Raw genomic sequence first — 15,869 nt, forward strand, 5'->3', positions numbered from 1 at the left:
TAGCGTTGCAAACACTGTTTGTTAAACAAAATGTGTAATCTCGACTTTCCTTTTTGTCTTAATAATCTACTAAAAAAGACCGATAATTGTGCTGCTATGGCACATTTTATCATACTAACAGAATCTTCCGTCTGTTCTTGGTAGAACAACATTATAATAAACGAAAAGCACCAGTTTGCTTTTGTTCTACAATATTACTTTTATTTTGTTAACCGGTTTTCCGCTTACAAAGCCATCTTCAGACATTTACTGAATATTATCAGCAAAGAAGTTACAATGTTCCCAAACAACGCTGGAAGAGAAGTAACGCGTGTAGACTGAAGTACAAACATACAGTAAGTAACATCTTTGACAGTGTGATGGTAATGCAACGAAAAAGTAAAAACTGAACAGTAGATAAATAACAATGGAGTAGACAGGAAAAACTTTAACAAAAAATAGGAACAGCAAGCCTAGATAACAGTTTATATTAATAAACAAAACTAATATAATAAAATAAAATTATTACTAGACAAGGCTACATCAGGAGGTACGAAACATGGAGAGTGATACCCAAACCAATTAAAAGAAGACACAATTATCAATGTAACTACAGAATACATAAGGAAGCAATATCAATAAGATAAACAGTAATAAATAAATGTAGTTTGTATTTGTTCTCATTCCACTCTACTTTCTGGCTTTTACAGTACCTGTTTTTTAAATCTAGTTTTCTGACATTTTCTGTCATCTGTGTGGATATGCTATATCACCCCAATTGAAGTGATTTACTACTTTCAGTTGCATTTTAATTTAATGGACAACTTGAACAATTCTCATTGAAGTGTAATTTAAATGAAATAAAGTGTAATAACCATTGAAGTTGCTTATTACGACTCTTGCTAAAGTGGATTTGCTATTCTCATTGAACTACTCCTTTCTATACGAACGCAGGAAACGAAGAATCCCTCAGAGAAAGACGTCGGGACTTCTGAGTTTGTGACGATGGGTAGTGCACCGTCGTGTACCATTGTCTCATCCGCCAGCCAGTCACAAGAATCGCCCAAAGATGCTCACCAGTCCGACGACCCAGCAACTGACTGCCAGGGTTCCAGTGTCACGCTGCCCCCAGCGGTACTGCCACTCCCACGTTCACCACCACCACTGCCCCCGCCATCGTCTCTGCCTGCAACCTCACTACCAACGACTGCCGACAACCCACAGCTGTCACCCCCGGTATCCACAACAGGCCCTCCACAGCAACCCTGCACTATGGACCAGTCCCTGGTTTCTCCGCAAACGTATTCCTCCCACCAGAATCTCAGTCCCATGCTGTCTCCAGCTCCACAAATACTGCCACCTCCACCATCATCTTCTCTACCTGCATCCCCACTCCCACCAGTTGCTGAATATCCACAGGTGTCGCCCCCAGTATTCGCAGCAGTTGCTCCAAAGCACCCATATACAGTTGATAGGTCCAACATTTCTTCACAGAAGCATCTCCCAGGTGTACAGCTCCATCAACTTCAAGAGCACCTTGAGACACATCCTAGAGAGCTAGGCCCAGCCTCGCATGGACGAAGCGACCCGGACCCAGCCTGCATCTCGGGTTACTCGACACCAGCTAACGCCCACGAACCAAGTGCACAAGTACTAATGCCTGCCTCTCCAGCTGACAGCTTTCAGCGTCATCTAGTGTCCGTCATAGAGATCCATGGCACGGACGACCTCAACATCACCAGCTCAATCGCCTCTCAAACTGAGAAGTTTCATGGATCATGGGTGAAGCCGAACGTCCAAGATGACTCCATCCGTCACCCATCTCAGCCAAAAGTTGCGTGGGAAATGCAATCGCATTTCTTCCCCTTGCAACAGCAGGTTGGTGACTATCGCTAACATCACTTACTCATTTTCTAGTTTAACGACCTATACCCAACCTACAGTCAACTAATTTCCTTACTAGATATGAAATAATTCCTAATTCAATAATAGAATTTTGTGTACTTCATATCTTTATGTTGTCCTACTGCTCCTTCTCCTCCTGCTCTTGCTTAACCCTTTTGATGTACGGTACTTCTCTCTAGTGACCGGTTCTTATTCACGTCGATATCACTAGCTGAAACGATTTGGAGTGTGAGATCTTTGTAAAAAGAAGTTTATTTGTTATATTCTAAACGATATGGAGAAGGGTTCATGAGCAGATGCAGCAATTTCCTGTTTACAGTTAGGTTTGTAAACTGAATTATAAATTAAACAGAGACAAACTTTCCTCAATCTACGTGCTCTTTTGTGGTAGGTAACTTTCAGACAAGTTGCCTGTTGGCGTAGGGTATACACAAAATATCCAAAGCATGTGACATAAATTTGGTTCACAACACCACAAAGGAAAAAATTTCAAGAACGTATAGTTGCTTCATATTACCAAATAAACGTGTGGGGAAAGCCCAATGCAACAGAGATTTCCAAAGGGCATGAATTACAGCGTTCACTAAATGTCAACTTGGTAATGGAACGGTAACCTTAAACACTGCAGTAGAACAAAAGTACATGAATGTACAACACAGCTTTTTAAGAGTGTTTGGTACAGTACATGCGAAGATATGAAGAAATTTGCAGTGAAGGAAAGGAAATACATGAATGTGTTAAGTAAGTAAGAAGACCATAGGTCAAGGAGTCAACTTGTTCACATTTAGTGCCTACGGCCCACGAAAGCGAAAAACAGTTAAATAATACAGATAAGGAGAAACAAGGCTATACTTACTACAAACAAATAAAAAATACCTCTCCCCACACGTACTCTAAAGTCTCACTGCGCTCTGGAAGAGCATACCTTGACAGGAAAACGATACTCTGTGTAAATACACTCCTGGAAATTGAAATAAGAACACCGTGAATTCATTGTCCCAGGAAGGGGAAACTTTATTGACACATTCCTGGGGTCAGATACATCACATGATCACACTGACAGAACCACAGGCACATAGACACAGGCAACAGAGCATGCACAATGTCGGCACTAGTACAGTGTATATCCACCTTTCGCAGCAATGCAGGCTGCTATTCTCCCATGGAGACGATCGTAGAGATGCTGGATGTAGTCCTGTGGAACGGCTTGCCATGCCATTTCCACCTGGCGCCTCAGTTGGACCAGCGTTCGTGTTGGACGTGCAGACCGCGTGAGACGACGCTTCATCCAGTCCCAAACATGCTCAATGGGGGACAGATCCGGAGATCTTGCTGGCCAGGGTAGTTGACTTACACCTTCTAGAGCACGTTGGGTGGCACGGGATACATGCGGACGTGCATTGTCCTGTTGGAACAGCAAGTTCCCTTGCCGGTCTAGGAATGGTAGAACGATGGGTTCGATGACGGTTTGGATGTACCGTGCACTATTCAGTGTCCCCTCGACGATCACCAGTGGTGTACGGCCAGTGTAGGAGATCGCTCCCCACACCATGATGCCGGGTGTTGGCCCTGTGTGCCTCGGTCGTATGCAGTCCTGATTGTGGCGCTCACCTGCACGGCGCCAAACACGCATACGACCATCATTGGCAAAAAGGCAGAAGCGACTCTCATCGCTGAAGACGACACGTCTCCATTCGTCCCTCCATTCACGCCTGTCGCGACACCACTGGAGGCGGGCTGCACGATGTTGGGGCGTGAGCGGAAGACGGCCTAACGGTGTGCGGGACCGTAGCCCAGCTTCATGGAAACGGTTGCGAATGGTCCTCGCCGATACCCCAGGAGCAACAGTGTCCCTAATTTGCTGGAAAGTGGCGGTGCGGTCCCCTACGGCACTGCGTAGGATCCTACGGTCTTGGCGTGCATCCGTGCGTCGCTGCGGTCCGGTCCCAGGTCGACGGGCACGTGCACCTTCCGCCGACCACTGGCGACAACATCGATGTACTGTGGAGACCTCACGCCCCACGTGTTGAGCAATTCGGCGGTACGTCCACCCGGCCTCCCGCATGCCCACTATACGCCCTCGCTCAAAGTCCGTCAACTGCACATACGGTTCACGTCCACGCTGTCGCGGCATGCTACCAGTGTTAAAGACTGCGATGGAGCTCCGTATGCCACGGCAAACTGGCTGACACTGACGGCGGCGGTGCACAAATGCTGAGCAGCTAGCGCCATTCGACGGCCAACACCGCGGTTCCTGGTGTGTCCGCTGTGCCGTGCGTGTGATCATTGCTTGTACAGCCCTCTCGCAGTGTCCGGAGCAAGTATGGTGGGTCTGACACACCGGTGTCAATGTGTTCTTTTTTCCATTTCCAGGAGTGTAGTAGACTGTCATTCTTGTAGATAGATTAAAGAAGATTTCAGTTTTTTCTTATCACGTAACTGGTATGGTCGTTCATGCGTACCCCACGCGCTTTTTTATTTTTAGTATATTTTCTATAACACTGTAGTGTTGCAGGTCACTTTATCTTTAAGACGATGTGCTCTCGCCTGTTTAACTGAGTGGTTATGTTTACAGCAGGTACGTTCGTGACGGTAGATAAACTTTTAGTTAAGTATGAGATTTTTGTAACGAAGTAATTTCTGCCATCTCAGATGAAGCGAACGGACGTGATCCTAAACTCGACGAAAGCATACGGTGAGTAGCTACTGAAGTAGCGAGTGAGTTCAGCGGCAATGATCACTCAGGTATTGTTCTGGATTATAAAACCAACCATTACAGTGTTCCATAGTTGGGCGAGGAACTGGAAAATGAAGACGCGTTCGGAGCAACTAGTGATGTAAAAATACGTAATGCTGAACATTTGAATAATACTAGTAATAACTGATTCAAAAGGATCTCTGTTCTACTACCAGTGAATGCTCGAAGTCGAGCTCAGAATTTGTTTATACTAAAGGTCTTTGTCTGTCTTGCTTTGAATCCAGCACCCTGCATACCTTGTAGCAGACAAGAAGACGACGTATCACGAAGAAATTACTCGTATTGGACGCAAATCGGTAGATGGGAGCTACATGTACAGACAATGAAATTATTAAAATTTCAGAAATATTGTGTGTGCGCACTAATGTTATCTCCAAGTATGTGGTACTTTACTGAGTCGAGATAAATGTATGGGATGATGACAGTCACCTGATCAACAGATCGTCTTTGTGTGCCCCCATAATACCTGCAGGTAATGGCTGTCATCTTGTTAGTTGATCTTCATTGCACCACTCCTTAGTACCCAGGGGTAATGGCAATAAGTCTCAGTTTTTCTGTAACATGAAGATGCGACTTCATTGCTTACTTAGCATTATCAACGTAAGGTGACAAACATTTTGTATGAAAGATAAAATCAGTACTCTAGCTTGGAATTGTGATAAAGCCTGTGTAACTTTGAAACAACAGCAAACTTTGTTTATTACCTATATGAATGTGTATTACTACTGTTCTGTATGCTATATCCTCCAAGTACAACCTACTCACCGTTATGTGACAACACATGTTACAATTACAAGCAGAATACGACAAACGTTTTGTTCTGCAATATGAAATTGATAGCCTATCATGAAGTCGCTATGATATTTGGATGACTCTGAAAGCATAACAACCCTAATTTCTTACCTATATGAATTTGTATTACTAACTGTCAGTATGCTACTCCATCGAAGTGTCATTTACATTCCCCTGACCAAGGGTTTGAATTGCAACACGAAGTTAATACCCTTGCATGGGTCACTACCATGGTTAGCTATACTGCAATTGTGTCATGTTGCATCGCCAGCTTTGCTCACGTTGTGATGAATGGAGACACTGCAGTAGTTCTCTCTGTATATTACGAAAATATCCAGTTTATATGCTACATCACAATAAAAATATCAAAAAATCTCCTTTATTCATTCTTAAGATTGTGTTTATTCAGTTAGTTTCTCTTTATGCTACATTGTGTGTGTGTGTGTGTGTGTGTGTGTGTGTGTGTGTGTGTGTGTGTGTGTGTTCATGTGTTTCCATCATGTGCTATGATTACAGTTTGGCGTTATTTAGTAGGTGATTATAGGAACAGGGATGGCTCTGAGACGGTGCTGGGCGAACCGTGCCACCGGCCAGGGTGCCAGGTTTTGTGGGGTGGCAAATTTTAAATTTTAATTTTAATAATTTAGTTGTCAGCTTGAAAGCTTCTACAGAAGCGAATAATGAATGACAGCATTTGATGGCATAACAATGCCTTATACACGTACAGCAATATCGCTGAGAAAAGCACTTTGTAATGAATAAATAAAGATTTAGTGAAATATGCAATGTGCACCGCATGCCATAGGCTTTTGAATCGAAACATTCTCATTAAGCGGCGGTTACATGTGGAAAGATAAATAGTACAGTATATTTTTTCTACCACTCCCTAGCATCTTGATGTGCCATTTATACGACCTTCACTGCTGTTCCTTTTACTGCACTGCTGTAAATTAATTTTTTTCAGCTTTTTCTGTAACTTCTTTCAAGTTTTCCCTCATTTCCCTTTCCTTTCTCAGTGATGAAGCCAAATCAATTTAATGCCTTTGAAAAAATATAAGAATACGCAGGTTCATTCTTTTGTTCGATGAGAAAAAAAGTTTATAATAGGTAGTCTTGAATGGTCGTAAATCTGCCCTGATGTTAAAGCCTCTAAGGACTGAACCAGTCGCCCCTGTTAAGAATAACGTTATGCATGGGTTGAAATAAGCAAAGGTAAAAATACAGACAAAATGCTTGCACCTAAGGCTGGCAGTTTGGCAGACCTTACCCAGAATTTTGAGTTGTGTGGTTCAGTGGCGACCTGATATGAGATATATCACTGAACATTAATATTAGTCTACCGGTACTCGAAAAGAGGGTATTTCAAAAATTACCGAGATGAGCCAATATACCAAGATCACTCACTTTACGCAAAAAAAACTGACAACCCAACTCGATGTAGGAAACCCATCTGTAGGTGGTACAGCGCAGATACGAAAGAGACGGAAGAAAAAACGGTTCCGCTGCGAGGGAGATGATAAGAAAATTGATTCAGAATGTGGTACAAAGAAGAATTTTAGTTCGAAGCACTGGATGTTATTATATGTGCTCTTAGTAACAGATATAAACAGCTTAGAAGTCAGAGTGGACTTTTTGATTTTTTTTATAAGACGTTAGGGAAATTAAAGACATGTCACCTGACGTTATATGTCATAAAAGTTCCAAATTGTGTGACAGTTTGTCATAGACAGGCTAACGACATCAGTATTGTCAGTTTTAAAGATGAAGTTAAACTGATCTTAACGTTGGTAAAGCCATGTAGCACACCAAGTCAGACTTTGAAACACATACAAAGAGTATCGATTTGTGCGTAATGTACAGAGAAGTATTACAACTTTTGCGAATGAATCTACTGACAGTGAAAGTGATAAAAACAGTTTTTCGAAACTTAATCTGATTAAAACGTGACAGTGGTAAACAATGTGATAGGCGGTACTGTGTGGGCTGGCAGTGCTGTCGACTAAACATCAGTTAGCTGAATGTTGGGATTTCAAGAAAGTTATGCAAAAGTTCACTGATGCCAAAAAAAAGTTAGTAGAAGGTAAATGTGTAAAAATATGTTTATCACTAACTTTGAAAGTTATTCGTTCTGAGTCTATGGATCGTTCGTTCATGAGCATTACATTTTTTTCCTGCTTTTCACTTAAGACTGAAGACTGAATGTACTGTCCTCTCTTATGAAAAGGTGGAACTGAAATTACTATTGTAAACAGCGTGCTTCGGTGCACACATTTACATAAAGACAAAACTAACTGGTTTTGAATCTGCAGGAAATTAAAACAAAACTGTTACTCAAAAACCACCACCAAAATGAAAATGTGCACTGCCCAAACAGTTGAAACAATGAAATTAGACAGCAACACACACTGTACACTGGCCCACTAAGAATATGAATTACAAATAAAATACTTCGAATTTTGGCAGTGGAAACATTAGATGAGAAACGAAAGAACCGTCAAAATACGAAAAGAATCACACCTAAAAAATTACAGGACAATCGGCAGCAACAGCACAACATGAAGAAATCGCACCAGCTAAAATATGCCAAAGTAAAACTTAACTACTGAGAGAAAGATTGGGATTATTTTCTCATACTAAAAACACTTCTCACTTGAAACTAAAACACTAATCTGTTCATTATAATGACAATGATGAATTTTAAACTCTTTTTTAACCCTTCTAACTAACAAAAACCAAAAACCTTACTTTATTTATAAAAGACAGTGATTTTACAATTATACAATACGAAATTAAATTAAACTGGAATTATACAAACTGAGGTATGGAGATGGACTGTTGTGTTGCAAGAATCACTAAAATTATCGGTACGCACCAGCAACAATTATTACCTTAAAAACTTGTAAAACATGCAAATCCATTCTCTCGGCTCCATGAGTGCTGCGTCTGTTGCATTTGATTAATAATTCCTAACAACTTTCTTAAGTAAAATCCTCCTCCAATGTGCACTACACTAAAAGTTCTGCCAGCTTATTCCATGTCCAACACTTGACTAATCTCTGCTGTACAGCTGAGCCAAAGATACACAGTCAGGGATACTACTGACAGTTCATAAGCGGAATATTCCACATACATAACGTGTGACTGCTTCGCACTCGTAACATGAAATTTCCACTCATTCTAAAACTATCATCATTTCATATCATTTCCTTAACTCTCATTTTCTCAATCATGGCTAACTATCATCTTAAAATATACCTCTGATAACTTATTGCCAAATCATGAGTCAATACCTTATATCAAATACTTAAAGTGTGGAGACCTCGCTGAAATTAGAGTAGCACATCACACTCATTTTCACAATGTAGAAATAGAAGAAACCATCTAACTACAAGCAAAAGAAGGGCCAATCATGCTATACAACATAACATCCTAAAGAAATTTCATCACTGATGCAATTGCACACAAAGAATCATCGAAACCACAAAATCATAGAAGATTAAGTTGTCATAGCACATGCAACAGTGTACCACATCCTAGCAAAAAGTGGTTTAACCAGTTCAAAATCTACTGCACACCAACATGAATTAATCTGCTTCTCAAGTCACGTAGTACTTATATTAATATGTGTTATGTAGTAAGTTAAAACAGTTTGATGAGAGATTTTAGTAAGTATTACAATAATTATAAATTCATAATTATTTTGCATTTTTCCTTCGTGACAGATTTCCTCTCTCATTTCTCACAGTTTCTGATTAAGTCCTTTCCAATAATCTTTCAGAATGTAAACATTTTACAGTAAAGTTTTTCATCATAAACTCCCAAAAGGTCTCGTGAACAGAAAAAGTTAAAGATTGGTAGAAAGTGGTAAAACCATTTTTAAGTTTACGAAATTATGTAAAGGTAATTTTCAAGTAGTACTGGCATCATGCACATGAGATGTGGTACTAATGGTCAGGAAAATTGGCAAAATCTAAGTAACATTTTACTAATTCACGTCAACTCTTTCAGGTGTTCAGGCAAAAGTTTTCATGTAGAGTGTGTAAATTATTTCATATCATTCAGTGTCAACACTTACACACTTTTTAACTTGCAACCTAATCAGCGTACCATTCTCCTAACAACATGTGTCAACAAAAAACAGAGTCCATAAACAATCACTAGCCACCATTACCTTAAATACATAAACATATATCATCACACTAATTAACATAAACTTCATCACACATAATCACCAAACTGTAGCACCATTGGCTTTAGTGCACAAATAACAATATGTCCCATAAAACTTAATTGGTTTTCAAATACAGCGCTTATTGTTTGCATAGTCTTCACAAATTGGCATATCAGAAAAACTACATCGTTAGAAACTTATTAAGAAAATAATTAATACTACTATTCCCATTCTTCACTCAAAACCGGAAAACTTTAGTGATGTTTACTACTGTTCAATATACTTGTTAATCATGCACCAGCTTAGTAGAAAATAAAATTGCAGTGCATCCTAATGAGTTACATAAAATTCCGTTCTACGGTATTAGGTACTCCCAATGTAATATTTACTCAACAAATACCTTTGTGTGTGATATCAGGTGCATTCATTTCGAGTTCTGAGTATGTAGTATTTCAACTACGATATTCTGGTGCAGTTTTCTGTTGTGGAGAGAAGAATTTCTCACTAAGAGACTTACCTTCACTTCACACAGGATAAGATCTGACCAAAACTTACTATCCTACGTGGATTTTACTGGCTTGTGTCTTCATATTATGAGATTTTCTGCATTTTTCAGCTGTATTTGGAACATTTCTTAAGGCTAGTCGTATGATACCTTTGTGCCATATTTTTCTGCTGTGAGGAAACTACGAGTCCTGTTGGCTTTTTAATGCTAAGGCTGGTAGTATAGAAGTTGAGTCGTGAAGAAGATCATTTAAGATGTCTTGAAATGAAGTGATATATCTATCTCCGTTTCTATGTCGACAGTGGCAATAGAGTCTGCAGTATTTGTTAATCTCTTTTATTACACATTCTGTTATTCAGAGTCAGGTGCAATACCTTCAGTGAAATGATATGTCCTACTAATGATTTTACACTCGTCTTACTAAAAATAAATTTTTCTAAGTTACTGTCAAACCCAAACCTTCAAAAAAGTTCAAATTTTCTGAGATTTTGTTGTGTCTTGATCAAGTTGGTTATGCTCTCAAAATATCATCGATGTAGGTGTTGTGTCACTTTAGATGATATGGAAGAATAGTATTTAATAAATAAATACTGCTGATGAAATGCTTAAACCAGAACGCAGTTTACAGAACTGGTAACCATGTCCCAAGGCATGAAATGGCTGTATACCTCCTGCAGTCAGGATGTAACTCTTTTTGCAAAAAACTTGAGCGTAAATCTACAGATGACAATACTTGTATGTGATAGAAATTTTGTAAAAAATCTTCAAGTGTCTCGGTCTGTCTGTTTGCGGAAGAGTGATAGTATTATCCTGACATGAGTCCAAGACCAACCTAATTAAACCACCTCTTTTTTTCAAAGATGTGCAATGGACTGTTGTAGGAGCTGACAGCTGGCTCAATATCACCGTTTTCTAACATCGACTGTATCACAGCCTTCACCTTTTCTTGGTAATTAACTGGTATTACATAAGATCATACACAGAATTTGTTGTGCTCTCTGACTGAAGGTGGTATAGCAATCTCTTGATGGTGCTGGATGTACGTATAAACACTACAGCATCTTTTTGTAAAATTTCACTAAGTGCTTTGTATTAATATTCATGAAAATTCTCTGCTTCCGTTTACTTGATTAGTATACCTACATTGATTGCGTTATCGTAACTGTCGTTGTTTATACAATGATATGCTGTATTACTGTCAACATAATCAGCTGATTATTGAAAAAACTCATTATGCAGGAACATGGGCGGTTGGTCTCTTCTTCTTGTGGTCTTACCCAATATTCATATTTCCTAACCGTCTCATAGTTAACTGTTTTTCCCAAAATGGCCCCTCATGTTTTAATTTCCCTAAGAGGTAGTGTCAGGTATAATTTTGTTTTTGTACATTTATTGTATGCTGAAGCGCTGATAACTACTATTGCGCTAACTGAGTCCAAGAATGTGGTGTAATTATTATTAGCAATGCAAATGTTGATTATAGGGTGTACAATGTCTTTTGGTCCATCTTCGTTTACCTGGAGCAGAATGTCCCTAATATCTTCGAACTGCGTGAAATTAGTAGATCCAGCAACAGTGTCATCTGTTCACTGTCTTTTCCCTTCAGCTGCCAGGGCCTCAAATCATTATTTACTCTTCTTATCCTGACTGTCATTAGGTGTCAGCGATCTAATTTCGACTATTACCAGAGCTGTGCCTTACAGACCTGTTCTGCTGACTGTTATTCTGATATTTGTTTTTGCCTGAATTTCCATGCTTATTCCAGGAGTTGTTTTGACCAGACTGCTTACATTGCTGATTACATGATTGTCTTTGATTATGATTGTCGTTGTTATTATATTTATGACTGTTTTCTAAATTATGTTTATTAGCGGAATAAGAATTCGTAACTTCTGAAATTGCACCTGTCTACGTAGTTGTTTTGGTGCAAGAATTGCGTTCGTAAAGATGGTGTCCATGATAGTGTCGTGATAGTTTTTACCATGTAATTTATTGTAAAACAATAAACTTGTAGCCAAGATCGCAGGGATTCTTTTTATTCCATGGTTACCGGTTTCGGCTAAACTAAAGCCACCGTCATCGGATCTAGGGAGGACAGAAAACACTATAAAAGAGGGCTTGGATTCCACCTATATATCATGTATACATATAACTTTAGTTACATACCTTAGGACACATACAGGTTACAACATTAAGGCAAACAATGGCGATAAGGTATGTAACTAAAGTTATATGTATACATGTTATATAGGTGGAATCCAAGCCCACTTTTATAGTGTTTTCTGTCCTCCCTAGATCCGATGATGGCTGATTTAGTTTCGCCGAAACCGGTAATCATGGAATAAAAAGAATTCCTGCGACCTTGGCTACAATTTTATTGTTTTACAAGCATCTAGATCGCTCCCACATGAGCACAATGAGCAAATGAAATTTATTCTATGATTTACCGTTGTTCTTACACAAGCAATCGTAATTATCAGAGTTGTTCTCAGTTGATTTTGTTGTTAGGGCATAGTCACTGACTAATTCCAACCCTTGCAAAAGACTCAAAAATTCCTTTAAATCGTCCTCACACAAGTTTTCCAAGATTATTTGACATAAATGGTAGGTAATTTCGTAAGGCAAATTGTAATTAATTCAGGTGGGCTGAGCAGATGGTACAGGTATTGGTTCCGTCACGTCATGTCCTCAAAATGTTGTACTGAACTTGAGAATGCCTACTGTTCAAAGCTGTTCGACAATATTATCCGGTGTTTCATTCTGTCTTGCTTTGATGTGGGCGAGTATGCAGTTAAAAATGCCTCCTAAAAGTCCACTTCTGATTGACTGGCTGCTCGTTCATTTTCTAGGTATTCGCAAGTGAATTCTAGCTTGTGTTCAAGGTGCCAATTTGGTGGCAACGCATAGATAAATTTATGAAGCCATGCCCTAGGATGAATTTCGTTAGTGAATTTTCGGAAAACTTTGAACTTTCGTACAGTGAGGAAGTGATCATTATCAAATGAGTTTTTGCGCCTCGGCGCAGCGTTTTCAAGGTTGCGCCAAGCGCTTTGTTCGCTGTCATAACTTGACGTCTGAAACGGTTCACTTTGGTAATCTCGCAAACACTATAAGTTACTTTTGTCGCCTTGGTTTCCATAGTGTGAACTTGTGTTACTAGATATGAACTCTTGTTTACCGTTATTATTGTCCAGTTTTTCTTCAGTACAAGTAAGTTGTGACTATACTGTTGCAAAATATCATTACTTTCTTGATTTTTATCTGATTTTCCTTGAAACGTTCCAAACATTGGCATTCTACTCTGTCCACGAAGTGCACAAACACTGTGTCATTGAAATTTGGATAATTATTTTTGCGCACAGTTCATCTGTTTGTTCGAGGTTGTTACTTATTTGTTATTTCTGTATTTCTGATCGTAAGTGTAAGGTTTCGGATTTTTCGTTAATTTTTTTGACATTCTCTTGCAAAAATGCGATCTGTCCTTTTATCTCAGTAACTATTTCGTTGGGGCGGACCTCGCTAATTTTCGCCATTATATCTGCGCGGTCGGCTTTTTGTGTGTTTTTAATTTGCTCAATGTCGGTTTTTAAAGCTCCTAATCGGTTAGTAACACCGTCAAACGTTGGTTGGAAATCTTTCCTTATTTCTTCTCTGAGTTGCCTAATAAAATCTGTATATTTTCTTGTGTCTGTTTAAACTGTTCATTAGTTTGTTCTTGTGACCGTTTTATCTCTCCTCTTGAAACACCCATGTTAGGTTTTGATCTGAATTCTTACTGTTCGACATTGTGACAGATTCCGATCTATTGGGGAAAAAATGATGCAAAACCTGAATCTGTGCAATTCAACTGAACATCCCTATCTGTTTGCGGTCCGGTTTGCATGTTACAAACTGACGACTTATCGCTTAGCGATTTTTCTTCTGTTTGACAACTATCGCTTTTTTGGGAATTTTGTTCTATTTCAAATATAGGCACCTGTACCTATACTTGCGTAATTAGATTACGTTCGTGTCGGTTGTTGTATTGATGCTAAACGGCAACTGTTCGTTATTAAATGAGTTAAGTGGCATGCTTTCTCTGTGTTGCGCCAGGTTCTGTTGCCGCTCGTCGCTGCGCTGAACGCGTCTGGTAGTCGTCGTTATAACAAAATGAGATTGGCAATCGTTACCAAAAATGCTAAAATTGTAATATGGTCCATCGCTTAGTATAAATTAAAAAAAATACAGTAACTGAAAACAAAACGTAGCTGTTGCCCAACAGGAAAACCAAGTAGTCAAATTTTTACACTTAATGAAACTTGAAATGAATTAAACTGAAATTACCTAAACTGTGGTGGGGAAGTGAACTGTTGTGTTGTGACATTATCAATACGTGCCCGTAAAAGTTACTACCTTAAAAAAATTTCAAAAATGCAAATCCACTCTGTCTGTTCGACAAATGCTGCTGCGTCTCAAGTCCTTCCATCAGATTAATAATTTCTAACAATTTTTTAAAAGTAAAATCCTCCTTCAATATACACTACGCTAAAATTTCCGCCAGCTTACTCCATGTCTAACACTTTACTGCTCTCCACTTTCCAGCTGAGCCAAAGCTAAACAAGTTCAGAGATGCTACTGTCACTGCTGTAGGTTCGCTATTCCACAAACGTCACTTGCGGCTGCTTCGTTGTCGTAACATGAAATTTCCACTCATTCCGAAACTGCCAGCAAATAAATGTCGAGTCCACTTATATAAGTTCACCTTTAAATTTTAGTTTTGATTTATTTACCTATGTGTTGCTTTTTCATTATTTTATGCGACATAGATTGACATTTGTCACTTACCTATTCGAACACATTCTTGGAGATCATGTTTCACATACTATACTCTGTTTACTTTTCCTTGTTCACTGGGACCCATATTTGTGCTCGCAACTCGTTGACTTAGTTTCGGATGGTTCATGCCTTTTCCAGTTTCTGTCAGTGTATGCCTTGTAGCATTGTTCAGCACTGCACTGAACAGTTGTTCAGTGCACTGTGAACTGATGTGTTTCTTTGTATCTGTGGCGTGCTACAAATATGTACCATAAGCGTAGATAAATGTGTAAGTAATTTTGTGGTTTCTCGAAAGTCTCCCTTGCGCACTGTTTACATCACAACAGGCAGCCGGTATGAAATGCAAATTGTGAATGTTGGAAGTACTGTGGGAGCCCGCATCTCGTGGTCGTCCGGTAGCGTTCTCGCTTCCCACGCCCGGGTTCCCGGGTTCGATTCCCGGCGGGGTCAGGGATTTTCTCTGCCTCGTGATGGCTGGGTGTTGTGTGATGTCCTTAGGTTAGTTAGGTTTAAGTAGTTCTAAGTTCTAGGGGACTGATGACCTAAGATGTTAAGTCCCATAGTGCTCAGAGCCATTTGAACCATTTTTTTTTTTAAGTACTGTGGGAACTATTCCCAGCTTGGTACTCTCGTGGCAGTGGTCATGGTTTTCTTTCCTCTGCAGCGCACGTTCAAATGGCACTGAGCACTATGGGACTTAATTTCTGAAATCATCAGTCCCCCAGCGCATGTTCCTCTCTGCTCAGTGGACGAGAAAAAGGGAACTGATTTTACAGTTAGATTCTCCGGAAGTGACGAAACCTTATTTTGGTCGACATAACTAATTTTTGTGTTTCAACGCATAATGTTTTATGCTGTAAAGTTTCACTTCTGCATCACTGACTGGTACCCTGCACCTTCTTCTGGTTTTCAACGAGCATTTACGTCATAAAGACGTATCAATT

At 39.6% G+C, this 15,869-nt stretch overlaps 1 protein-coding gene across 1 annotated transcript in view; it reads left to right on the forward strand.

Annotated features, from left to right (window-relative positions):
• The first annotated feature begins 1,308 nt into the window (after positions 1-1,308).
• The window catches only part of LOC126095420 (zinc finger protein 547-like), a 65,509-nt gene continuing 50,948 nt past the window's right edge, over positions 1,309-15,869 (forward strand). The window contains exon 1 of the mRNA XM_049910217.1: positions 1,309-1,857. Coding sequence (XP_049766174.1) covers positions 1,309-1,857 — 549 coding nt within the window. The remainder of the gene's footprint in view (positions 1,858-15,869) is intronic.

Source organism: Schistocerca cancellata, chromosome 8 (assembly GCF_023864275.1).
Source record: "Schistocerca cancellata isolate TAMUIC-IGC-003103 chromosome 8, iqSchCanc2.1, whole genome shotgun sequence".
In the NCBI taxonomy this organism is placed as follows: domain Eukaryota; kingdom Metazoa; phylum Arthropoda; class Insecta; order Orthoptera; family Acrididae; genus Schistocerca; species Schistocerca cancellata.